This window comes from Mauremys mutica, chromosome 19, assembly GCF_020497125.1.
Source record: "Mauremys mutica isolate MM-2020 ecotype Southern chromosome 19, ASM2049712v1, whole genome shotgun sequence".
Taxonomy (NCBI): Eukaryota; Metazoa; Chordata; order Testudines; family Geoemydidae; genus Mauremys; species Mauremys mutica.
In genome coordinates this window covers 18,243,680-18,270,030 of record NC_059090.1, presented here as the reverse complement: position 1 = coordinate 18,270,030, position 26,351 = coordinate 18,243,680, and the positions used below count along the sequence as shown (strand labels likewise).

The 26,351-nt window shown below is 42.4% G+C and overlaps 1 protein-coding gene and 1 pseudogene across 4 annotated transcripts in view; one reads left to right on the top strand and one right to left on the bottom strand.

Moving 5' to 3' along the window:
- Nucleotides 1-26,351, bottom strand: part of MSI2 (musashi RNA binding protein 2) — a 386,104-nt gene that overhangs the window by 252,026 nt on the left and 107,727 nt on the right. For all 4 annotated transcript variants that reach the window (XM_044993537.1, XM_044993538.1, XM_044993540.1 and 1 more), the window contains one exon: nt 19,603-19,695. In XM_044993537.1, the coding sequence (XP_044849472.1) occupies nt 19,603-19,695 (93 nt within the window). The remainder of the gene's footprint in view (nt 1-19,602; nt 19,696-26,351) is intronic.
- LOC123353233 lies at nt 23,770-25,609 on the top strand (annotated as a pseudogene).

Genomic DNA, 26,351 nt, shown 5'->3' with positions numbered 1-26,351 from the left:
GATTTGAATCCAGATCTCGAGTCCTAGTTCTCGGCCTTAACCACAAACCCCATCTTTTCTTTCTTACTCCTAGTCTCTAATTACAGGCCACTCTAGCCCACAATATGCTCTGTCCTGTGGGCAAAATGATCCCACTCCTTCAGCTGCCACCAACTCTGCAACATACAGCGTGACCTGGAAATTGGAATATCGTGGAAGCTTAATGGCGCATACTGCTATGCAAACCCTCTCACATTTCTCACCTTTGAATTTATGGCTAAATCAAATATAAATAGGCCCAACTCATGCTCCACTCCACTGATTTCAACAGACTTGCACCTGTGCACACGGTTAGGTGAACTCACCCTAGATCTTGGACTGCCAGAAGAAGGGACCACCCCCTGCCATTTAAAAAGCACCACTGAATGAGTCATCAAGGATGTCTCTCGTCTGTTCTCCAGAATTTGAAGGATGGTGGATTTGATACAAGGCCAGACGCGTGAAGAAACTGAAAATAGGAGAGAAACTGGAGGATTCTTAGAGCTTTGGCAAGGAGCCTCCCACTCCCACCTCCAAGGGAAAAAGGATACCCTTAATATCAGGCAAATCTGGGATGGGTTCTGCTGAATGCCTGAGAGAGTTTATGAGTATGAATTAGCATGAAGCGCTCATGCCTCTGCAATGAAAGATGGCACAGTCCATTAGAAGCTGTTTAGACTCCCCTCCATGCTTGGGCTGAACGCACGCAGGCAGACACACTTCTAAACACGGCTCAGAATGCCAGCCCGACCAGAGCAGACCAGGCACAGAACCATTTTTAAATCCGGCGTTCTAGACTAGGAGAATCCCGGGGAAGACCCCATCGCTCTTGCCCAGGCTAGATTCTGTCCAACGTGATCATGAATAGAAAATGAAATGGAGAGGCAGAGATACCTTCTTCAGCCTGTCGGCGGCGGGAGCAATATGATAAATATATAAGTTCACTTATTAAGAAACGCTTGACAAGTAGCATGAACCCTGGAGGGGTTAAAGAGAGATGTATTCAATATGGTGTGAAAGTTAAACGAGAAGCTGTAACCATAATACACGTATCATATCTTGGAAACTAGGTGAGGCCCCCATGGACCATTACATACCGCATGAAACTTTATGGACAATGTAATGTATTATTTTTAACGATTCCCTTGCCTACCACAGACTTTCTTCGCTAAAAGTAGTTTGCTTGGTTTGCAGTTGTGTTTTAGCAGCGATAACTTGCATATCATTATGGTTTGGGTTTATTTCAATAAGAAATAACAGTTTTTACAAGATTCCACCTTGTTAATACGAAACAAATAAAACCCCCCACAACCTTGCAGGGAGCTACTGTACTGAGGTGCTCTGAGTATCCTGCGCCTTGCCCTGGTTTACTTCCCCTGGTAAACAATTTATCTATAAATATACCAGTAAAAACACTGGCACTTCTGCTAGTTCAAGTTTGCATTATCATCAGCCATCTCCAGGGAGAGCTAGGCCACAGAAATAACCAGCTGGAGCATCACAATGATTGCCCCTGCAGGAGATGTATATAATAAAAATTGAAAGCTGCAGTATGAACTTCTCACATACTTGTCCTTTTGGTTTATTCATCAGAAATAATTATCTGTGCACGCGTTCACAGGAGCACATACTTTATGATGTCCATTAAAATTTAATGTATTTTTAATAATACTGTAACTACAGCAGGAGCAAAAAAATGAAATTTAAGTCATACAAATTGTGTTGTTGCATTTGTGTGATTGAACAATGCACTGGAGGGAATCAATTTCTAATCTCCAATGACATGGAGAAAGCAAATTTGAACTCTGAAAGATTAGTTCAAAAGCTCTCTAAACGTTGACAGAAATTAGTCTAAGCAACAGACTGGGAGCCAGGATTTCTGAATTTTATTCATAGCCTTATAATTGACATCCTGAGTGGCCTTGAGCCAATTCCTGAACTCCCAAACTCAGCTTCTCCACCTGCAAAATAGGAATAAAACACAGACCTACACTGCTGGTGTGAGAATTAATTTGTTGCTTATACCATACTTTGAAACTGAAAGGCATAATAAAATAAAACTACAAGCATAATTATTGTAACTCAGAGGTGATGCACTAGCATTCTTTCTAACTATAGAGCAAAGCAGAATATGTTAGGACTAAAATCTTCAAGGAGTACCTGGATCTCTTGTGTAATGAATGAATTCCGGAGTGATCTTACTTGCCTGGTATGGCCCACCCTGATTTAGCAGAGTTAGAATGTCCCGCCATATCAGGACAATTAGATATACTTACATCAATCACTTATTAAAAATGCTGGATGTGCCACTGCCTTGTTAAACTTTATATGTTTAAAAAAACCAAATATTTCAAAATACGGTACTTATTTCAGAAACAATTCCTCCTGTACAAGAGACTGAAGCTCTCAAACCTCTTCTTGGAAGCTATTATACAGCCAGTCAGTACAAAACATCATGGTATCACCCATTCTTGGATGAGTATCTATTTATGGATGAAGAAATTATACATGTGGTGTCCTCACCAACAGTGACACATCTCCACTCAAGTGTGAGTCACCTACTCATATAAGCACATTTCTGAAAATAAATCTTATTTACCAGAATTAAATTCCACACACTTGGGGGACAAAATACCTACTTTAAAAAAATAGCGTAGCAATGCAGAAATGTTAAAAACAATACTGTACAAGGCACCAAGTTTTCAGATCACAGGACATATGGCTTCATAAATCCATGGTGCAACTGAAAGCATTTAGGATACGAAAGTTAGACAGTCAGAGGCAGTCTTTATAAACCATTGCTACGGTCACAAAAGTACTACTGTCTACAAGAAGGCTTTCAGAATGTTCTCGATGATTCATGCTTTACAAAAAATATATACACACACACACACACCCATAGTCATAAAGAGAACTCACAGAATGAGCTAAAAGTAATTGCATAAAACATAGTGCTAAACAGAGGGTTCAAACCACAAAGCTGTTGAGAAGGAACATGGAAAATGTCAGCATGGCTGAAAGACATTCACCAGTGGTGAACTGTTCTACAGATGCAATAAAAAACGTAAAGGGTACTTGGGTAATGGGACCAACATTACAGTTGTTGATATAATTTATATCTAGGAAGGAAAAAAAGTAAAAATGGAACAAGTTCAAACTTCTTTTATAGTAATAGTCTCCAGTTGAGCATAATCACCAAAGCTACAGTGATAAGATTGCCAAAACTAGACAAACATCTGTGAGATGAATTCATCTCAGAGGGGAAGCCAACAGCTTGTTATCATTAAAGAGGCGATGCTCTCTCTGCATTTGAACTGCAGGCCGCCTTGTTACTGCATTTGCTGAGGCAATTGCACCAGATGTTGGCAGCTCTCTTCAGATGGATGACAAGCACCTGCTGTTGGGGAAATTAAATGCTCATCAGCCTTCTTTACTGGGGAGGGCGTGAGGGGAGAAAGGGTAGTGGCAATAGCTGACCCTTCAAAATAAACCTATATCTAGGAAATGACAGTGAACTGTTGGCTTGCCAAGTGGAGAAGCAGAGTGGAAATTCGTTGGATAGCTTCCATAGCCTCTGGAGAAATTTGCTTCCCACCCTCCCAGTTTTAACAATTAAGATGGCACCAATTTGAACTTGTTAAACAGTTCCTCATGGTAATAGAGTCAATAGCAAAACCTTCCCACGGCAAAGTCACCCATACAGCAACTTCTCCACAAACCCATCCTCATTCCATTCAGCAGGTGCTGCCCATGTTGAAAAGTTTACTGTGTAGTATCTTGAGGCAACAGAGCCCCATCAGAACCAATGCATCCAAGGTCAAGCATCTGTTTTAAAAAGAACTGATGTTCAAAGTAGAATCACATTCATGCCGGCAAAAACTCAGCTTTGATTTCAAAGCTCTGCAACAGGGATATGCTTGCAGTCTCTTAACACTGAGAAATACTTGCACCAGCATTATTGTTTATATTATCAGAGCCCTCTCTTCAAGTATTAGACAGCTTTCAGAAATGAACTCTTGTAAAATTTAAGCCAGCCTTCACAAGTCACCTCTAAAAAAGAAAGTACAGACCAACATCCACCTGGCAAAGAAAAAGTGGTACTCTACCCATCTTCTTGTTCAGAAAGCTACAATCTGAAAATTGTGAACCCATTGTATATGCCATTCCTTTACATATGGTTTATGGGTCGAATTACCAAAGTGGTGACATGACAACACAGATACACAGGTATATATTGTGCCACCTAGACCATCTAGAGCCCATTCCAGCTTTCAAAAGCATTCTGCCTGGGAAGGTAAATTAGAACTATCACTATTGCTATTTATGCAATACCTCTTGTGAATGTCCATGATGGGGACAAGCATTGGTTTGATCTAATCTGACCACATGCATTCTGGATATCCCTCAGATTAAGAGGCAGTTAATCCTCATTCTGGATAGATTATCTAAATTGGCTCTTAATTTGAGCTACTTTGCCCATGTCCCAATTCCTGGAGATTTATTTATATATACACACATATACTGCACTATATTCATACCTTAAAAACACATTCTCTTTCTCATGGACCCGGGTCTGGGACATAATACCCAGTTCTAGGTGGTTACCGATGTTGCTAAAATGAAAACAAATTAACGAACCATTTTGGTTCATTTATTCCTAGCCTTCTCAATTAGTCCATTTTCACATCACTCTGCTTCAGCCTTTACTGAAATACTCACAGCTTCACATTTTTTCCCCAGAACAATAAATGCTAAAAGCCCTTGACAGAGTTCTACATATTATAGTATCTGAACTTAAGTGTATTTCATGTTCTACCTCTCTCTGCATGACTAGTGCAAGTCCAATTAAACTGGCCATTCCTGAAGATACTGTGTGCAGACAGGGCAGATGCATATATTTTACATCCACAACTGGTTGGAAATTATCTATTGACTTTTTCAAGGAAAATGTGAGGTTTCAAAAAACAAAAAAACCATGCAAAATGTCTACCTCAAAAATTTTCAATTTTTTAAAAAACAAATTCCGCCAACATGAATTTTTTTCCCCACAGTTTTCAGTTTTGTTGTATAAAGTCAAAGTTGTCCGTGAGTGGATGGATGAGGGGGAAAACCTATTCTCCAACCAGCTCAATTTACTTCAAAATGTAATTTTACAGTATATCCCGACAAAACAAAAAACAAACCACAGGGACACATCCTGTGCACAGCCTCAGAGTTTTGGGTGGTCTTAAGAGGTAGATTTTGGGAGTTAGGCTCGCTAGGCCCACTGAAAGTCAGTGGTACCCCTATCACTTTTTGTGCTTTTGAAAGTCTCCCTCTTAATCGGAAACAGTATAATTAAGAATTAATGTTCATGGCGCTATAACCAACAAACAGTTTGGGCAGGTGACTGAATATCAAAGCAATAAGAAGTTTATTGCAAGAAAGTCCTCCTCACTCCATCAGCATTATTCTAATTACACAAGATGAAAAGAAAATGTCACCTAATAAAATTCACTGGATCTTCTTACTGAGACGCCTCAATCGCCGTGACCAACTCACCTCTCCCCTCCCTCCCCACAGCTTGCTCTCTCTCAAGTCTAGAACTTCCTCAGTATGCCTGAAAAGCTATGAAGAAATAATCCAGCCAGAAAGGACCCTGCCAAAGATATCCCTAGAGCTGCTAGAATCTTTAAGCGGTTGTCTGGGCTCCTCCACACAAAGATTCTGAATTGCAGACTGAACAAGGTTAACACAAAATGCAAGTTTAAGGAGCTGCCAAACCCCATTGGTGATGGCAGGGAATACTGGGGAGACATCTCCTATGACAGCTGACATTCAGATGCACATTAAGCATGAAAGTAATTGAAGCCCATATAAAGAGCATGGGCTAAATTCACCTCTGGGCAACACCAGGGATTACAGTGGGGTTAAGCAGTGATGAACTGAACCCTTAACATTACAGAAAACAATAAAAGACCAGTTTGCTGCCCCTCTGCGGCAGGGGGTGGAGACCATACTTTATCTCATCTGAATGACAACCGCTGCATCTTCTGTGGGGCTCTCAGAGCATCTTCACAGTTTAGGAATTCCACTGGGGTCACATCTGTTTGTTTTAACAGGCACAGGTAGGCTCTGCCATCTCACTCATGATGTCTGAGAAATGCTGGCTTCTCTTTCTGGAATGACACTCACTTCCCAAACACCCTGCAATAGAGGTCAGCTAATTCTGGGGACAGGAGAGAGGTGACACACCTGTGATCTGGTTTCTCCGGAGCTCATCCACCTCACTCTGCCTCCCGGTGACTGGCTACCCGGGATAGCAGCTCTGAGTCTGGCCTTGACAGACTCCTCCTTTGAGCTCTGACTATGCTCCCACTTCTTCTGCCCAGGACAATGGTTTTGTGCTTTTGATGAACACTGAGCACAGAGACACTGAGATGGAGAGGGCTGAGAACAGTGCTATTCTGCATCTCCTCCCCTATGGCCAGCCCTTCACTGAAGGGGGTATTTCTAAAAGAAGGCCGCAGCCTTAAGAGAAGGCAGAATTTAGACCAGAGAGGAAGGTAGGAGTGCTATAACTGGGTAAAAGCTGCCACTCGAAGTCTTCTTGGCTCTTGGTGGCTTTGCCAGATTGAGAGGTCTATAGCACAAAACCCATCAGGTCTGGATTGAGGTAACTTCCACAACACCATGGTGTGCTTGCGCCGCAATCACTTATTTACATTGCCATAGAGCACACGGTCCCACCACGCCACGTGCTGTACAAACAGAGACCATCTCTGCACCAAAGAGCATGCAGGCTAGGTAAGCGCCACAAACCCAGACAAGATCTGTAAACCACAAGCTGACCTAATTTTTCAGAGAGTCAAAGAGAACAACCTCCCCCCCCCTCCCCCCCCCGAGCACAGTGGCTCAAAGGTGGGTTTAAAAATGCATCATTTTTTTCAAGAGAGTGGACTTGTGTGCAAAAAGCACCGAGAGAGCTGGGCACAAGATCACAGAGCTGTTTTAAGAGAGGAACAACAAATTATTCTGGTCAGCAATCGACTGAAATCCTTCTCTCCTCATATAACAACAACATTCACTGTATACAGCCTGTTGAACAGGCTATGAGTGAATGATTATGGCCATAAGCTTGCATGTGGAAAAAAGTGTCATTCCACCTCTTTCCAGTAATGTGTGTTCCTTTTCCATGCTAGTCAGGAATTATTTATCTAAGCTTCCCACAGGTATTTTGAAGAGCCCTGCTCTTGCTAGTGCTCAGCTCAGAAAAGCTACCTTTTAACAAAAAACAACATGCCTTGTGTCACAGAATGTTAAAATATTTTGTAACGTGACGACATCATGATCACATGAGCATTCTCTAAATTGAAAGCGTTCTCCACCCCATGTTACATGACAAGCGTACATACATACATAGATACACACACATACCAGCCAAAAGTAGAATGTTGCAAGCTTAATTTGCACCACACCAGGTTTAAAGTAACTGGGGCTATTTTTTTCCTTAATAAATCAATGTTAAAAGCGAAGTTTTTCCAAAAGCAAAGCTTTGGTCTAGTCAGCTGAGGTTAGCAAAAGTATGAATGGCATTAGTATTCTGGACCAAGATTGTTGCGTTAATGGGTAAGAGTTGCAAAGTCTACCTATCAAAGTACTTTTCGTAAGAGGCCAAGCATGCTGCACTTTGAGAAGGGCAGGTATTAAAATGCGGTTTCATGTAGTGGCATGGTACGTACAAAAATTTCAATGGAAAGTATTAGAGGGTTGATAATAGACCACCACCCCTGTTTCTGTCTCCATATCTACCTGTGATCTGCTGCCTTATACTCAGATCATAAGCTCTTTGAGGCAAGGACCATCTTTCTGTTCTGTGTCTGTACAGCACTGAGCATAGTGGGGCTCTCCATCATGACTGGGCCCTGCTTGGCTCTGCCAAAATAGTTTTCTTTCAGCATTGCACATAGTTTTATTCTGTGGCGCCTTAATTCAGGAACAAACAAGACCGTTTATAAAACATTCAGCATTGTGACAGGCTCCAAGATCCTCAGACAAAAGAGACGAGTAACTTTAGTGTGAGATTAGTGAATTTTTTCACCCAATATACAGTTTACTGGTTTTGTACAAGACAAACAAGACAAAGCAACTTGCTTGTGGCCTGGAAAAGATACAAGTCACTGTCTAAGTAGCAATGTGTTTCTACTGATAGCGATGTGTGGCATGCCTGTAAACCTATGCACATATACAAATTTCATTTAGAGGGTAAAAAGTTGTGGGGGCGGAGCACGAATTTATTTTAAAAAAAAACTGTTACTAACTCAGGCCCTCACCCAGCAATTAACTATCCAAGGGGATTTGCACGGACTTCACGGGGCTCTGTGCAGATGCAGGGGTCAACTTGCAGGATCAGGGCCATAGCTGCTACTATTTTATTACAAAAACATGTATGACAGAAATAAAGGCCACGACACCAGCCATAGCATTATACTAAAGTAAATGAGACACAAGGGAGGGGACTAGTGACACTGATGTCAAGTAGGGCTGTGTTGATTTTGTTAATTTCTATTTTTTGCACTGAAGGGAGCTAAGGGAGCCAACCTGGAGAGATGCTTATAGCCTTTACTGCCCACAGACCTCGCTAGGAGTGGAGGGCACTTGTGCTCTGTATTATGGTAACACCCAGAGGCCCCCGTTGAGATCAGGGACACATTGAGCTCGATGCTGCACGTACACAGTAGTAAGAGAGTCTCTGCGCCCTAAAGAATTTACAAGCTATGGATGATAAAGCATAAAAGGGAAAAGAAACGCATAGAGCAGCATTTCTCAAACTAGGGTCTGCGGACCCCCAGGAACTCCATGGGCCCCACTGATCAATTCCTCCCCCTCCTAGGGCCTTGTTCCCTGGCATGCAGGTGGTGCTGGGAGGGTGGGGAGGAGCAGGGACGGGGCAGAATCGTGTCTGGGGCCGCTGACTCCTCCCCATATAGACCTCTCAATCACAGCTGTTCCTTGGCGTGCAGCAGGTGCCGGGAGGGAGGGAGAGGAGCGGGGACCAGACACCGCTCAGGGGAGGGGGAAGAAAGATGCAGGGAAGAGAAGGGGCCGGGGTGGAGATGGGGCAGGAAGAGGTGGGGGGGGCCTTGGGGGAAGGGGCACAGTGGGGGCAGGGCCTGGGGCTGAGCTGGGGGTTTGGAGGTCCACAAAAATTTTTAAATCAAAATGAGGGTCCTCCGGTTGTTAAAGTTTGAAAACCACTGGTATAGAGAGATCAAGCAACTTGCACAAGACCACAAACCTTCTGTGCGACCAAGTCAGAAATACTGTAGAACCCTGATCTCCTAAGTCCTGTGCCTAATCAATTGGACCATGCCAGTTCTCAGTTTTAAATCATGATAATTTCCTCAATTGTTTAACAAAAAGGAAAGAAAACTACATTTCCAACTTCCTTCAGAGTTCTGATGCAGCTTCCCCCTCCAACCCAACAAATCCCACACCTTAACAGTACCTCCTTTTATAAAATCCAGCTAGAAACCTCTGTAACCAATATGTAATTTGTAACTTCCACAAAGCATATGTCTTATTACAGACCACCTAAAAACTGGCTTCCTGCACGCGAGCATTAGTTGAGAGAATGAAAAAAAAAAGTGTTTTTTAATGCAATGGTCAAGTTTTCTGGTTTATTAAAAAATGGTAGTTGTGGTGGGAGAAATTATAAAAACATACATTTTAAGGCTAAAAAGGATCACTATAATCATTGCATGTCAAAGTAAAATCTTAAAGGAGTGTCCATATTATCCCTTAAGTGTACCATGGACTGAATACACAAAATTCTGAAATCCCAAATACTGGAACTAAAAGCAAATGGAAAGAACATAGCAGGCAATATACAGAAGGACCAAAAGCTGTTCTCTAATAACCATATGAAAATAGTTCTAATAAACATTTTTTTAATTGCTTGTAACTTGTCCAAAACTTTTTAAACAATGGTGTATCAGTCTCTTTGTTTTAAAGGTTTGTATTATTCAAATTCAGCAACTGGATGACTCGTTTTCTGCTGAAATCTCAGGTCAACTTGGATGGGAAGGAAGGAAGGAAGAAAATGAGCTAAAAGCTATTAAGTATCAGCTAGATAGCTCATGATTGCTTCTGAAGGCAGTGGAGAGGTTAGCAGCAGTCAAAAAAAACAAACAAACCAAAACACCAACACATTATAAACTTTACTGCATATTAAAATCTTTCTGGTACTCTATTACAGATTAGCATGTAAATAAAGTCCAGACCTACCCTTCTATTTCACAGACCGTAACTAATTCACCAATAGTGGAAATACAACACTGAAAATTTAAAAGGCTGTCAAATAAAAAAAACGACTTCTCAGCAGAGCAACTACTTTAAAAATAAACCATCCATGTATCCTATTGACCACAAAATCTACATATCAGTGTGCAATAGATGAAACAATACGATTTGGACTGTATGCCACGTCTTCCATAATAGCACGACTCCTTGCTCCTCCTGACACTCTTACATGTAGACTTCCAAAATCCCCCTGAAATGAACCCATGGAGAGAAAGCCTTCTTTTTTCATGCTAACAACTCTATTGTAATAACATCTTCAGAGGCCATACCCAGGGTCGTAGGGAAAAGTGAACCTTTGGAGCATTTACTTCTCCACTGGTGCATTAACTCGTTCACACCCAGACAGCCTTGCCAAACAAGGAGGAGCTTTCTTTCATGTTTTTGTGTGTTATATTTTCACAGTTATCAAAAAGAGAAGCATGTAGCAAGCAAATTATGTAAACTACCTGATTAGGATAAAATCCTTAGTGTAGCTAACTCCCTCCCCCCTCCACTCCATCCCCAGCCCCACACACACTCCAGTTAAAAATAGGAGACAATATAGGGGTTTCTTCATCTGTTACTCACACAATTTTTTTAACGCAGCAAAAAGGTTAAATGGGTCATTATTTGCATTACTCTCTTTATTCCAGTGTGTGATATTGTATACACAAAGAAGGATTACCTATAGGGCACTGATTCATACATGTTGTTGTTTGCAGCTTACTTGGTTTAAAACTTGAATCTTGCCGTACAATACAATACTATGGCTATGTTGAGATATCCCTGAAGCAAAGACAAGGGCTTAAGGAGTTGTTCTTCTCCCACATAGTTTAACTATAACTAGCCCACAAACCAAGACTGCAAGAGGAAGATGCTAGAAAATTAAAATCCTTTGAAGCACCATTTTTTCATGAAAAACAATATCAGAAGCTATAGACCTTTACTCAACTGGTTTATTTTGCTCCTGATGGGAAACAACAAGCAATTGTATGAGATCCTTTGAGATTCAGAAATCCTGATGTTTTGAACTTACCTTATATCTTAAAGCCTTCCTGAGGATCCAATCTTTGCAAAACAAAGTTGGAACATGCCTACAGTTTGTCCGAGACAGCACACATAAGCCAGGAAAAGAAAATTAATACAACAAATAGAATATATACACGCTGTCGGTTCCAATTTCAGAATTAAATTTAAAACACAAACCTGACTGCCATACCCCTCAAACATCTCATTTTAGGAAAGCAATAAAAATAAGGATGAAATAGAAGAACTGGACCCTGCTTGAAGATTTTCAGAGCAAATAAAGCAGACTGGGCTAGCAAAATTATCATGGCTTTCGTAGCAGTTTACTACAGAAAGGTTTAAAAGATTTCAGAGAAAGGTTTAAAATCTCAACATGTGAAATTCATTTGAGAGAGATTTTAAATCTTCACGATAAAAACAGATTTAGAATATTTCTAACCATTTATTATTTAAAACAGCCTTTCCCACACACAGGATAAGAAGTATATTTATATTTCTGAATAGGGTAGTCATATGTGGCGATACCATGCATGGACAAATCTGGAAGGTTAAAGCAACCGAAACATACCATACCGTTTAAGCAAATGTGTGTCCCCATTGTCCTGGTTACATAAGCTGAAAATACTGTAGCCTCGTTATTCAACAGATTGTTCCCGCAAAGGCCAAGTTGAGAATTTCAAGAAGATTCTTACACAATTCCCTTTCAGTAATTAGGGCAAAAGTTTATCTGAAGCCCAATCATGTTAATGCATCTATTAACGGACAAAGGTGACATTTTAACATTCTTAAACTCAAGTGGGTGTTTCTGACCTAAATTCTCAGGTTTGACTTTTCACCACTCAGCAACCGCTAAAACTCCAAACAATTTTCTTAAAGGTAACATATAGTTAAGATACAGAAAAGGGTTAAAACACCGTGTCAAACAACAAGTCCTGGCATTACACCAGAAGGGACATGGGAACCAGTGCAGCTGAGTTATAAAGGCCTGATTGTAGCAGCCCACTGGATTGGAAATGACTTGTAGGCCTAATGAAACAAAACTTTGGCAGCAAAACAGAATGAAAGGAATGAGACAATAAAAGACAGGAACAAAAGGAGCAGAGTTGTTTCAGCTTAGCAAAATAAGCTCACTTTGTTGTTGGGAAAAGCCAAAGCCGATTAGGATAAACCAATGACTAAGCATAAGTCTTCCAAACTAATTACACAGTTCACCATGTGAAGTATAATTGCAAGTCTCAAAATAAGGACTACTTTACTTTCACAGGAGTTCTATAAAGCAAGCATTACCTAATAAAAAGCTGAACCATAAGAAGTCCCTTATCATCAGTAGCTTACAGCTTAAAAGGTGCACAACATGCATGTCCTGGGAGAAGTGTAATTCATTAACTTTTAGGGGCTTCCTTCTTCTAGTCAAAATCCTTTAAGAGGCTATTGCTTTTTCTTTTTTGAAATGATACTGGAGTCTTAAACGCTCGGATACATCCTAATCACAGGACAGTGAAGGAAAATATAGGCTAGAATCCATTAGCAAATAGCATGGTTTTATTTATTTAAGAAAAGTATAACAGTTTAATTATCAACTAAAATGTTGATAATTTGGACCCGTTTCTAAGCTCAGGCAAATGTGCTCAGAGAGAGAGACAGAGAGTGAGCGAGAGCAGAATTTCAGCTCAGGGATTACAGCATTGATTTGGATTAAAATTCCAATAGCATTCTTTTGCACTGGAGAGACGCGGTGGCAACACAGGGAGGAAATGGAATGGCAGAAATTGGACTTCACTTTAATTTTTTTTAACCCCCTTTAGGACATTCTGGCTTAAATAAATTAATACATTTTGTTCCTGGGCAGCTTTTCACTTTTGCCTCTGGATCCTCCGGACAATGCTGCAGTCTCTGGGTTGTAAGCACTGCAGGGCAATGGATATTTATTTTTAAAGTGTTTTAAACTGCTTTTACTGGAATTTTTAAAGATCACAGGAACAATCCTATCAGGCTTAGGTGTAATTAAAGCATCCAACGTGGAGGCCAAAACCGATCTTACAGTGTCTTTTTTAAAAAGTGTATTACATTTTTCACTTATCCACAAAATAGTATTTGGACTCTCAACCCTATGTTCGGTGGACACAAGTGACTCTGTTCAGTTCGACCCAGAAGAGCATATTAGGATCCCGCTCAACACAAAGAACCACTGCACACACTAGTGTGTAAGGCGCTGGACTGAAAACAAGGAGGGAGCAGTGGAAGTAGCTTTAAGCCACTCTTGCATCATCCGAATTCTGGGCTGCTCCGTGGGCAGTCCTGACATAAACCACCCCAGGGGTTTGTCTCAATGACAGCAGCCTATCCTCAGCTGACTATGGGCTGCAGTGAAGCAAGCCACGACCCTTCCCCTAACACACCTACCCATCCCCTCTTCTGGCACATCCCCCATGCCAGGGCTTGCAAGAGGGGTCCTTAGAAGAAAGCTTGAGTGCTCTCTTCCTCAGTTCCTTTCCTTGGGGAATCCTCCAGATCCAGGGATATCTTTCAGAGCCACTTCTCCCAGATCTGGCCCTTTTATCCAGTGTCATAATGACACATAATACCTAGCTCCCATATCAGTGTTTCTCAAATGTATCACTTTTCACAGCAGACTTACTGGCTAGCAATAAATAAATTACAATGATTTGGATGTGTATTTGTGCATGTTAATTATGTTTAGGAAAAGCAAATAAAGTATTTTAGGAAAAAGCATGAGTGCGGCCTCCAGCAAGAGTTGGTCGCCATACTCTGAGGCCACCAAATAATTTGTCCTGATGACCCCTGTCCTATATAGTGCTTTTCATCAGTAGATCTCCAAGTGCTTTTTGTACAGAGGTCAGAGCAGAAGTGAGGATCTCACCCCAGAGTTCTATCCCTGTCTCTGCCACTCACCTGCTATATGATCTTGGGCAAATTGCTTCTCTCTCGGCCTCTGTTACCCATCCCATGCTTTGTCTATATTGTCTATTTAGATCATAAACTCCTCACAGCAGACACGCTCTCTTGTGCCTTTGTACAGTGCTTAGCACAATGAGGACTCAACTCTAGTTACTGCTATAAAACCACCACCAACTGCCACCCCCACCACTCAAACTGTGCTCTCTCATTTACCCCCAAAAAGACTGATCTATTTGGTATCTAGCCCTGAGCTTGTCCCATTCTTGAGACAAGCCAGACTTTTTGTGACAAAGCCCACTAAGTTTATAGAAGCTTCTGCTCACGTATTCAGTATTACCTACCCAAGCGTCCAAAAATCGTGAGTTGCCCTCCTCCCACGAAATCATGAGATTTTTTAAAATAATACATTTTGTGTTCTTTTTCTCTCTCATTTTTGAGCCTTTGGGGCACAGTCCAGTCATATTTTCCAGCTTTCCTCTGCAACTACAAGGGCTAAAACTTCCCTTATTTGTTAAATGAAAGATTCTTTAAGGAAAGCAACAAACATCAGGAGACTTGTGATAAAAATCACAAGAGTTAGAATTGCAAATACGCAGTGGTGCTACCTGGCAAACGTTTGCGTCATAGTAAAAGCAGAGGAATCTAAAATAACTGCAGTTTTTGCTTATTTTACTTGTAAGTTTCTCTCACTGAAATGGGAGGATGAAGTGGTTTCAAATAAAACACAGTAGGCCCCTTCCTACCAGCTATATTTACACTAATGAATGATACCCAATCAGTTTGGCCCACAATCTGGTAGCCATCTTATCCCCAAGGTGTATTTCAAGAGCTATCTGGAGTTATGGAACCGGCCACTCGCCTGTTAAGCTTCTCTCTGCAACAAGCAAAAACAAGATTTCTAGAACCACATCACTGGTTAGTATTTTTTTCCACCCCAATAAATATATCAAATATTTCGAAGAAAAAAGGAAGCAGCTGGAGCTGTTCTTATCAAACACAGGAGGCGTCTCAAGAATGTCCATTATATAAAGCCTTTTTTTTGGTTGTCTCTGAGAAGTAAAGAAAGTGCTCAGTAATTCCAATCCCTGCAGCCACGCTGATGATCCATCATGAAATATTATTTGTATTAAACTACAAGTGAGATTAAGGCTCCATTGTGCTAGGCACTGTACGAACACATTGTAAGAGAGAGTCCCTGCCCTGCAGAATTTGTCTAGTTAGATCGTGAAAGGTAGGAGGGAAATAGGCACAGAGATGGAAATCAACTTGCCCAAGGTCACACACCGTTATCAGTGGCAGAGCCAAGGGCAGATCCCAGGTCTCACATGCCAGTCCACTGTTATATCACATTACTAGGTCTTAATGTCAAGTGTGCTGAACACCCACCAGCACTGACACACATTGGTGTTACAGGTGCTCAACACCACTCAGAATCAGGTCCTCAGACAACATCACCAGATAACTGCAAATCTGAAACACAGACTACCTGTGAGGTTAGCATTTTTATACTACCTCATGTACAAATGAGTAAACTTAAGCATAAATGTCTCACCAAGGTCATGCAGCAAGTCACAGTGGAATCGAGACTAAAACTCAGGGGTCTTTTCTCCAAGCTGCATGCTCTTACAGTTAGCATACTGGACTGAGAAGGAGGAGGAGATCCAGGTTCAATTCCCAGCTCTGCAACAGACCTCCTGTGGACGTTGCATAAACCACTTAACCTCTCTTTGCCCAAGTTCCTCATCTGTAAAATGAAGGTAGGACTTTCCTACCTCACAGGTGTGCTGTGAGGGTAAAGGTTGGGAAGGTATTTGGACTAGAATGACCAGAACTAGAGAAAAGCCAGTTAACAAATAACATTGTTGTATACTATAATAGTAATACCTAGCTCTTTTATTTTTCATCAGTAGACTAGAATACAGATCTCCCAAGCCCCAGTGCTCTTGCCACTAGGAAACACTGCCTCGCATTATTGCACTCATACAGCTGTGTCACTTCAATGGTACATGACTCTATTTGGTCTCAGTCCTGATTCAAAGATGCTCGTTGTTGAAGGCCGGAGCAAAAGCTTTTAGATGTGACTCATGATTTTGGGTGCCTCCATTTTTGGGTCCCCAACTTGAGACACTTCAAAAGGACCCAATTTTCATGAAGTACCGAGCATCTTCTAAAAGTCAGCCCCCTCTTAAAGTTCTCTCTAGTCAGGCATCCATATTTTGAAGCAACCAGAATCACTAGTCCCTTTTAAAACCTTGGCCTAGCTGTCTGCATTCTCAGAGACTCAGCAACTGCAAGCATGAAACTACCAGATGGCAAAATTAAAAGACTATATTAAGGGTGCACTCAGGCAATATGCAAAGCACATACATCAAAACTATTATTAACTTAAAAAAATACAGGTTAGAGGAGTTCTGCCGTTTTAATAATGACTACAAAAGTAGCATCCAAAAGCTCATGTAATCCTTTAATAAAAGGCTCAGCGGGCTGTAAACATCCTGCCGGAATCGAAGATTATTATTGAAAATAAAATGAATGGTTTGCAAAGCAACTATCAATCCAGCATAGGAACAATTTATAAGCACCACTTCTCTGCCCTCAACAAACTAACGTGAGGCCGAGGCTCTCAGAGGCTATTTAAAAACGTCCAACAGAAACAGAGCTGCTCTGCTCTGGGGAACCTGATGTGTCCTCCTGCAAGTCTACAACCAAATCATCAAAGATTGCCAACAAAATCTGGGAATTCAGTCATGTGGACTATCAGGGCTTTAGTGCCAGTCAATAGCTGGAGGCCTGAGACAACGTGGCAATGGAAGTCCATTTTTTCCCCCCGTCTCTTAAAGATCACCTCACCCTACCAGGCCAATAGAAAACAGCTCAAAACAGTTTCTAGGCTGTTTCCCAGACCATTGCTAAGGGTATTGCAGAATGCAACCTGTTGGAGCAATTGGTTTACAAGTGAAGAATAACAATGGTGCAAGAATTCCCAATGAATTATGGTAGTCACTGCATGCACTAGCATTCAAAGGCCATCATATGGTGATGGATTAATAGCAACAAGTTCTTCCCAACGTATTTTGGACTGATTAAAATAAAAAATGCAAAAGGGGCAGCTCTCTGAAGCTCTAGGCCCTCCTGACACAAGTTATTTATAGCAACATAAAAATGAAATGGTCTTTCTGTCCTGACCAGAATGCAGCCCCCCCCCCAATGCATCACAAAACCCTTCTCCCTTGCACAGATCTTAACCCTTCACAGCTGTCTGAACAAAGAAATGCACCATGCAGCCTACCCTGAATACCAAAAGACCAGAAATATTTTCTTGAGCAGGAGGGAGCTGGTTCCAAAGTGGAGGGTCCCCCAGCGAGAATAAACTATCAAACCCCTCCCTAGAAAATCAAGGTTGGATCCAGCTCAAATGCCTGTTGATTGCAGATTCTGCAGTGTGACATGGCGAGAGATGCCATCTGTTGGATAGGAAGGTCCCAAGTCATTTAGGACCTAACCAAAAAGAATAGAATGAGGTGGGGTTTATTTAATTTCAGAGCAAGAGAGATAAGGAGACAAAAGATGACTAGTGAAACACATTCTGCTTTGCCTACCTCACCTGCTGCTTTTAAGAGCAAATTCAAGAGAAACTTGTTTAAAGTGTCTGAAAGAGTTTTCAGCAAGATGGCACCTAAGGTCTCCCAAATGGATTTCTTGCACCAATCAAGAATCATGGTCAGAAGACCTTTGCTTAACGCTAATGGATAACAAGGGAATGCTATGCTGGCTTAATAAGGGGACAGAAAACTGTAAATCCTTTAGAGCAGGGTCACCCAAACTTTGCAGCGGACAGTAACTTTCTGGAAGCTAGAGAATCCTAAAGTTTGCATGACTTAATTGGACCACTGGGTTTTCAAGTGAAACTGCTTTGGTTTTATTTCAGTGGCAGGTTTGGAAGAATTAAAACTGGAATATCCCAAAGCACATTGCATAAACTTGCCATTGCATAACCTCGTCACATTGCTTCTGACTTGGGAGCCTCCCGCAAAACAATGTATTTTGGGAAGGGTCTTGCCTTCTTTTGTAGGCCACGTCTTAAGAGGACAATCAACTGGAAACCTAATCAATTAAGAAAAAAAAGTTAAAAGTCTTTCCAAGCATTGCACCTGCCCCTGAATCCTGCCGACATCTTTTGTGGTTTTACAATCACGTTGCCCTAATTTAAATTTAACCTGCCTCCTCCTGCATTGCTGTGTGATTGATCCATGCAGACAAAAAGGGGAACAGAATGCCTGGATTGTGCCAGAAGCGAAAATGACTGTGCAAAGCACAGCAAACAAAATGGGGGAAAGAGAAAAATATTCTCTCTGATCAGAGTTTTCATAACCTTAAATGATACTGTAACAGTTGCAGGTAAAAATCATTTCAGACAGAGGTGTGATTATTAAGTTGACAGGGGTCCTTTAGAGACAAAGATGGCATTGCAGACTCAGCAAGCTGCTTTTTGAGTGGTTGGAGTCGTCGCCACTTTGGACTTGAAATAATCTGTTCAGAAAGTCTCAGGGATCCAACTGCTCTACAACTGCTCTCTCTGGTTTCCCACAGAGCCCCAATCCTGAAACAGAATCCTTGTGGACACAGAAGCCTTTTCGTATAGAGTCAGTGGGACACTATGCTAGCATACAGGCCTGTCTGCAAAGATCCAGTTACAAGATTGAGCCTATATTTGTTCCTTTCTTGAAAATATCCCCTTCTAATATTCTGGTAGTTTCAGGTCTTCTTCATTGGTCCTGTGTCACTTCACAGGATGTTTCTGCAACAACGTCCAAAAAGGACCTTGCTCAGGGAACTTTTTTAAAAGAAAATCAAATAGACATTCTGGTGTTACACACAGGAGTTCTGTTATTCCTAAGGCTCTGTTATCAGCTATGGTCATAATTTAATGACTCCACATGAACTCTCTGGATCTCACACACACACTTCTTTTACCACTGAAATTTCTGTTAAATAGAAGGCTGATTTTATGATGTATGAAATATTATATCATCACTTATCCAAGCCCCCCATTCTTCCCTGAGATACACACATGCAACTTTTAATGATTTAGTTACTAACTTTTATTAAAGAAACAAAGCTGTCAACAGTAAAACTGGTTTTTTTTTAAATATATGTTTTATAAATACAAAAGGAAATACTAGGCTGATTTCAATAAATGTACCTAAAGGCAAAAGTTAGCTTCACATTTGATTGCAACTCTTGCTGCAATTTTTCAAAATATACTTAAAAAAGAGAAGGAATTCAAACTATGCAGTGTTGACTTGTGCTGGCACTCACCTTGCCAAACTGTTCGAAGTATTGCTTTACATCTTCCACTACTGTATTAGCAGATAATCCACCTACAAATATTTTCTTTGTTCTTGTGACCATCTGTAAGAAATTACAAAACAAGCATACAGTTTAACCAGATTATTCAAAACATTATGTGAAAAAAGAAATTTTTTTCAAATGCCATCCCTAACCAAGTTAATGAGAATATTTCTTCACAAAAGCAATTCAGAATCTATTCAATTATATTTGGTATTTCTTGTTTTGTTTGAGGGGAGGCTGGGTATAGGCATTCAATAATACTGTCCTCGTCCCCTCAGATTTTTTTTAATAAATGTTTTTATTGTGGTTCTCATTGCAAAGATAACTGAAAAAAGTTACAGTATAAGACCAAATTTCCTGTGCCTACTAGCTATAGTTTCAAAAAGACACAAGCAGATGATCAGTGATTATACTGCACTTAAGGGATTCATAGATGCCAAGGCCAGAAGGGACCACTGTGATTCTCTAGTGAGTCTCACCTCCTGTATAACACAAGCCATAGGATTTCCCCTGAATTAATTCCTGTTTGAACAACAGCATATCTGGATTTAAAAATTGCCAGGGATGGAGAAGCCTTTACAGCCCTTGGCCAGTTGCTCCAATGGTTAATTACCATCACCACTAGGGTTGCCAACTTTCTAATCGCAAAAAACTGAACACACTGGCCCCGTCCTTTCTCCGAGGTCCTGCCCCCCCGCTCACTCCATCCCCCATCTCTCCCCCCCACGCACGCTCACTTTCACTGGGCTGGGGCAGGGGGTGAGGGCAGGCAGCTCCCAGAAGCGTCCGGCATGTTCAGCTCCTAGGCAGAGGGGCCAGCGGGAGCTGCGGAGCCAGCGTTCGGAGCGGGGGCAGCAGCATGCGGAGCCTCAGTGGCCGTCCCTACGCCTAGGAGCCGTACATGCGGGCAGCTTCCAGGAGCTGTGTGGAGCCAGGGCACGCAGGGAGCCTGCCTTAGACCTGCTGCGCCGCCGACTGGACTTTTAGCAGCCCGGTCAGTGATCCATTTTCAACCGGGCTTGCCAGACACCTGCCAATTCTACTCACCGGTAAAACTGTGTTATTACTGTCCCTGGATCAGATTAAAAGGAAATTGCCCACTTCATTTAGATTTTAGAATAACTAAAAAGACGCCTAGCCACCCTAACATGCATTAACAATGCATTTAAATCCCAGCCACATTTAATAATCAATTCAGCAGGAGCTCAGGCAGCCACCTACAGAAATGTCTTTTCGCCTCTTCACAGTCTGAGAAGCACGCCCTCGGCCCTCTCCAAAAGCCCTGTAGAGCGGTGGTTCTTAACAAGGGGGCCATGAGCAGGCTTCGGGGGGGCCACCAAGCCAGACCAGCATTAGCCTCACTGGTGCCCAGGATAGAAAGCTGAAGCCCCACCACATGGGGTTGAAGTCTGGGGCACTGAGCCCTGCCACCTGGGGCTGAAGCCAAAGCCTGAGCAATGTAGCTGTGTGGGAGCCCCTATGGCATGAGGCCCCAGGCAACTGCCCTGCTTGCTACCCCCTAACACCAGCCATGGCTTTTATATGCAGAAAATCAGTTATTGTGGCACAGGCGGGCCGTGGAGTTTTTATAGCACGTTGAGGGGGCCTCAGAAAGAAAGAGGTTGAGAACCTCTGGTGTAGAACATGTGTCTTTTTCAGCATGCCCAGAAGGTCATCAAATTTGGACTATTTCTAATCAGAGGTGGAGAGCACGTCCCAGAGTCCTGGAGCCCTCACAGAGAATGCCCTGCCAGCAGCTCCTCTTTTGTAACACCTGAGATCCAGCTCAAGCGCCCCTGCTAGGGTGATCAGATCACAACACAAAAATATGGGGACACATTGGGGTGCCGTCAGCCCCGCCCCACAGTCCAGCCCCGCTCATCCCAGGCTCCGCCCCCTCTCTGCCTCAGGTCCTGCCCCCTCCTCACTAACGCCCCCCACCGCGCCCTTCCTCATTCCCCAGCCCCCTGCTGGCTTGCTGTATCCCTCCTCAGTCCCCCACCCACTACTCGCCTCCTCACCTCCCCTGCCCTCCTGCTGCTCACTCGCCTCCTCACCCCCCCACCCTCCACTCCCCCTACGGCGCCAACTTCTCCTCTGCCGGGTGGGTGCTCGCCCACCCCCCCGCCCCTGCACCGCCCCCATTCCAGCTGTTAGGTAGTGGGAAGCACTGGAAGGGGGGGAGGAGTGGGGACGCGGCGCGCTGGGAGGAGGGGGGAGAAGGCGGCGAGGTGGTGGGAGCTTGGCTGCAATTTTTCAACCCTGTTGCACCCACGGAGTCGGCGCCACCCTCCTGCTCGCCTCCTTACCTGAATATCGGGACAAATGGCGTCCCCATCATACATTGATTGGGGACACGGGACAAAGGATTAAATATCGGGACATGCTTGATTTTAGGAGGACATCTGGTCACCCTAGCCCCTGCTAACAACAGCTATGGCAGTATTGCCTGGGGAAAGAGGTGGACTGTCACATAAGTCACTCCCAGGCCATTTAGGGCTTTATAGGGCAGAATCAAAACTTTAAAGTCCACCAACAGGCAGCCAATGCACATCAGGAGCACTAATGTCATATGATCCCAGAGAGATGACTGGCTCAGTAAGAAAGCTGCTACCTTCTGCACTTTAATGCCACTTTCTTCTGTATGGCCTAGCTATTTTGGAGTGGGAATGAAAAGACAGACAGACAATACAGAAAAAGATCCCTAATGCTGGTGAAAAGAACTAGCAGATAGTATCAGACCCAACATACACTTTGAAAGTTTATGGCTGTTTACTAACTGAAAGCACAGCTAAAATGGGTACATAGAAATGCCATGTATAAAAGAACCTGATTTTATGTGTTCCATCAGACACAGAATGGGCTTGACAGAGGCATTCTAACTTACAAAGGGTACAGTGAAAAATGCATCACTCACTCCTTTTTACTTTGCCCCACAACCCGAGAACAAGGAGTCTGTTAAATTAATGGCTGGTAAATTTAGAACCAATAAAAGGAAATAGCAGCATGGATAGTCAGCCTGGGTAATTCATTTCTGCAACTATTCAACTGAAATGCAGGGGCTGGATTTATTTTTTAAAAGGGCCAGATATATTTTATGACAATAGGCAAAGTTTACAATTATGCAAATTAGTGCCTTGTCTACACAGAGGATTTGGCCTGACTGACCAGCCAAGAGGATAGCTACAACAGTGCAAATCCGCTAATATAGACTGGCAAAGCCATTATTTGTGTTGGTGGAGCTTAGTCTAGTTTCAAGCAAGAATAATAACCACTAACCGAAACTGGGTCAAGTCTCCAATACAGACAAGGCTGAAGGGAAGCAAAATTGAATCCTATGTTCCTTGCTGTAAATCTACAAGGAGTCGGAAAGGAATCCCTCCATTCCTTACAGCAAAAACACACAGGAACTCTCTCTTCATTTGAGGCATCAAGTACTAGCCTTGGGCTAAAACAGGATCCCAAACTAGGTTTGATCTGGTATTACAAACTCTTAAGGTCCTAAGGACATACACAAAGAAAAGCACAATCAATCCTGCTTCAAACCAACCAGGATGCCCCAAATAGCTGAAGAGTCAGATGCTCCTTTGATGCCTACAAATTAACAGTTTCCTAGACAGCACTCTGGGAGCCTTAATCATGATCCCTCCAGCATAAAGACAAACATTTCCAAAGATGGCTAAGAAAAAAATAAAAAAGCCACTCGCTTGTGTGTGCACACAAGGAAGGACCAGAAGACTCTTGCTATAAAATATAGTTTGTAAACTCCAGTCAAGACAAGAACCTCAGTTACTGAGCCATTCTACTTAAGTCTGCCTTAAATTCCAGATATTGGTACACTACTCTAACTGACTGATGTAAATGGCTACAGAATTTACTACAGGGACTGTGGAATAGCTATTATTGATTAACTCCATAAATGGACACTTATTCCAGATTAAGAGTGCTGCCCTCTGAATTAGCTTAATCTGGATTTAACATGCTCTTTACCTTATTCCAGATTAATTTTCACATGCAGACAAACCCTCAGAGCCTTCCACGTTATAAAAGTGTGGGATAATTAGATTCCATTTACTTGTTCCCTGCTCCCAATAAAAAAGCCACACACTCAGGTGTGTGCTTTCAAAGTTAACCATGCAGACAAGAGAAACCAGGTTGGATTTTAGCCAACAGGCCTCTAGTAAAGTAGATAATCTCTCTATGCTTAAAGTGTAGCGGGGGAGAAATGCTGTCTCCACACAGTACCTTTGCTTTGATACTGCCTTGCCCACATCAAAACCATGTCCAATTATAATTGACACAGCCATAACCTTGGAGCTGCAACTACTGTCTGAGCAACGAGGCTTCCGACATAGATTCCAACCACGTTAGGTGTGTATACAAGTAGTATTAAAGTTATGCTTGGTCATAACGACGATCAAACAGTGTTACAAACACAAGGCTCTGTCTTGCAAATCAGATCCCATTGGAATCAATGATGCTTCCAAAACTGGAATCTGCCCAGTTGGATCCATTGGATGACTAAAGACTAAGCCTTCCACCTCTACCAAGCTCAGACTCTGAACAAAAAACCCGGAGTATAGAAAAAAGTAAACATCACTCCAATTTCCAATGCTATCAAAATGTACTATAGATACTTCCCCAAACTGTCACCACAACCATTTTTAATTTATTTATTTTTTGGGGGGGGAGAAAAGACTGTGGGGGGGGGGTATCAGAATTCAATTATTCCTTTCCTCTCTGCAATCTGGGATTCTACAACTGAAGTCCAAGGATATATTTTCCTGTAGAAAATTGTCATTTACAAATAAAAATTGGCTGAAGCCGACTTGCAACTAAAGGATTTTGCCAGGCTGTGAAGAGCCCTCTTGCCTGTTGCATTTGATTTAAGAGATTCAGCCAAGGCTCTGGTGTCATACAAAAGAGGGAGGAAGGCAATTATTCTAAGTAATATTTGAAATCATCATCATTCTTTAGATTCAAACAAGAAAGAAAGAAAAAAAGCTACTTCTTTTGGAAGCAAGACAGAAGGGTAAAATAAATAAATAAATACTGTTTCAATAGATTCATTCAAAGTAAGTATTTGTAATGACAAACAAATGCACAACATTTTAATGCCCAGACACATGTTGCAAGGTGGGAAGTGGTTTCAGAAAGCAGCTCTTTGGTAGAAAAGCAGCACAAAATTAAGTCTGCTTTTGCAATCTATGTTTTCCTGAAAAGACAGTTCAATTGCTTTGTGATACATGTTCCCCTCAGCGAATGAATACAAGTAATTTGTTGCCTTAGCAATTCTTCCAACCCTGACATGCTTAAATACAAGATTTCTTTGTCTTCCTTCTACCCATGCCACAAGCCACCCCAGGGAGCCAGTCAGTGTGAATGTCCAGAACACCAACAACTCAAGTAAGAGCATCAAGAAGATCAAGATCTCAGTGTGGCACCATCCAGCAGAAAATGTCCTGTGGCCAAGACTGGACACGATGAGCAGGTGTATCCCAGCTCCATCTTCTGCAAGATCTACACCCCAACATTCCTGCTGACAACAACCGTGAGACGTGGGGCTTGGCACTGGATGGGAAACTCAAACACACCACCCTGGCCTCCAGCACCATAGTCAAGGATGGGGCCAATAAGGAGGTACCGGGGGTCCTAATCTTGTACCGTGTGAAGGTAAAGCTGGTTCTGTGTCAGGGTGAGGATGTACCTGTGGCGCTTCCCTTCATGCTAATGCACCTTAAGCCTCCAGAGCAATTCACTCTGTCGTGGCCCCAGTCAGCTGTCCCAGAGACGGATGTACCCATCAACGCCAATCTCATCAAATATTGGGCAGGACAACGACATTGTGTCAGAGGACTTCACCCACCTACAGCTTAAGGGGCACACGGATGATGACCATTTCTGTTGGGGAGGAGGGGAGGACTGGGCTACCCATTCCATCCCCCATCCCCTCCAGCAGCAAATATGGGCCTGATGTCTGTGGATTTCAACCATCTTATGTCTATGCTTTTTTAACTCTTCCCCCTCCCCTCCGAAAGAGGGCCCCCAAGGAATTTATTTTTCTTTTGTCCTACAGAAAAAAAGAAAGGAAAAAGAAAAAGGAAAGGAAAGAAAAGGAGGGGGAAAAAAAAAGCTATAACCACTCCTCCAAACTGTGTACAATTTATTATTTCACCTTTCTACCTGCTCTGCCTAGGACTATGAATTACTCCACGAATGTGAATGACTGATAGCATGTGGTTGTAACAGACATAATGGTTTGAAGGGCAGCATTTTTCAGATAATGACCTCAAAGTGCTTTGCAGACATAAAGTAATGAAAACTCACAACCACAGCGAGATAAGGGACTTCCTGAGGTCATACAGCAAGTAAACAGAGTGGGAATGTAACCCAAGAGTCCTGATTCTCAAGCCTTGTCTAGACGTGGGATTGGTGGCCAGCAATTTATGTAGCTGGGGCAGACAAGGATAGTTGTGATTTGCAATGGGGGAGCCTACCCCAATTTCAAGCATATGAAGGTTTAACCAGTGTAATTTTCAGCTTCACTGGCTTCCAGCCATTGGATGGGTGAATTGGGACTAATCCCAATTACAGACAAAGCCTAGGACTCAGGCTCTAACCAGTAAACTCTCTCTCATTAGCCAGACAGATGAGTTCTGAGGCTAGGCTTCACTGGGATAAAATAAATCCAAGTAGCAGAGATTATCCAGAGAACT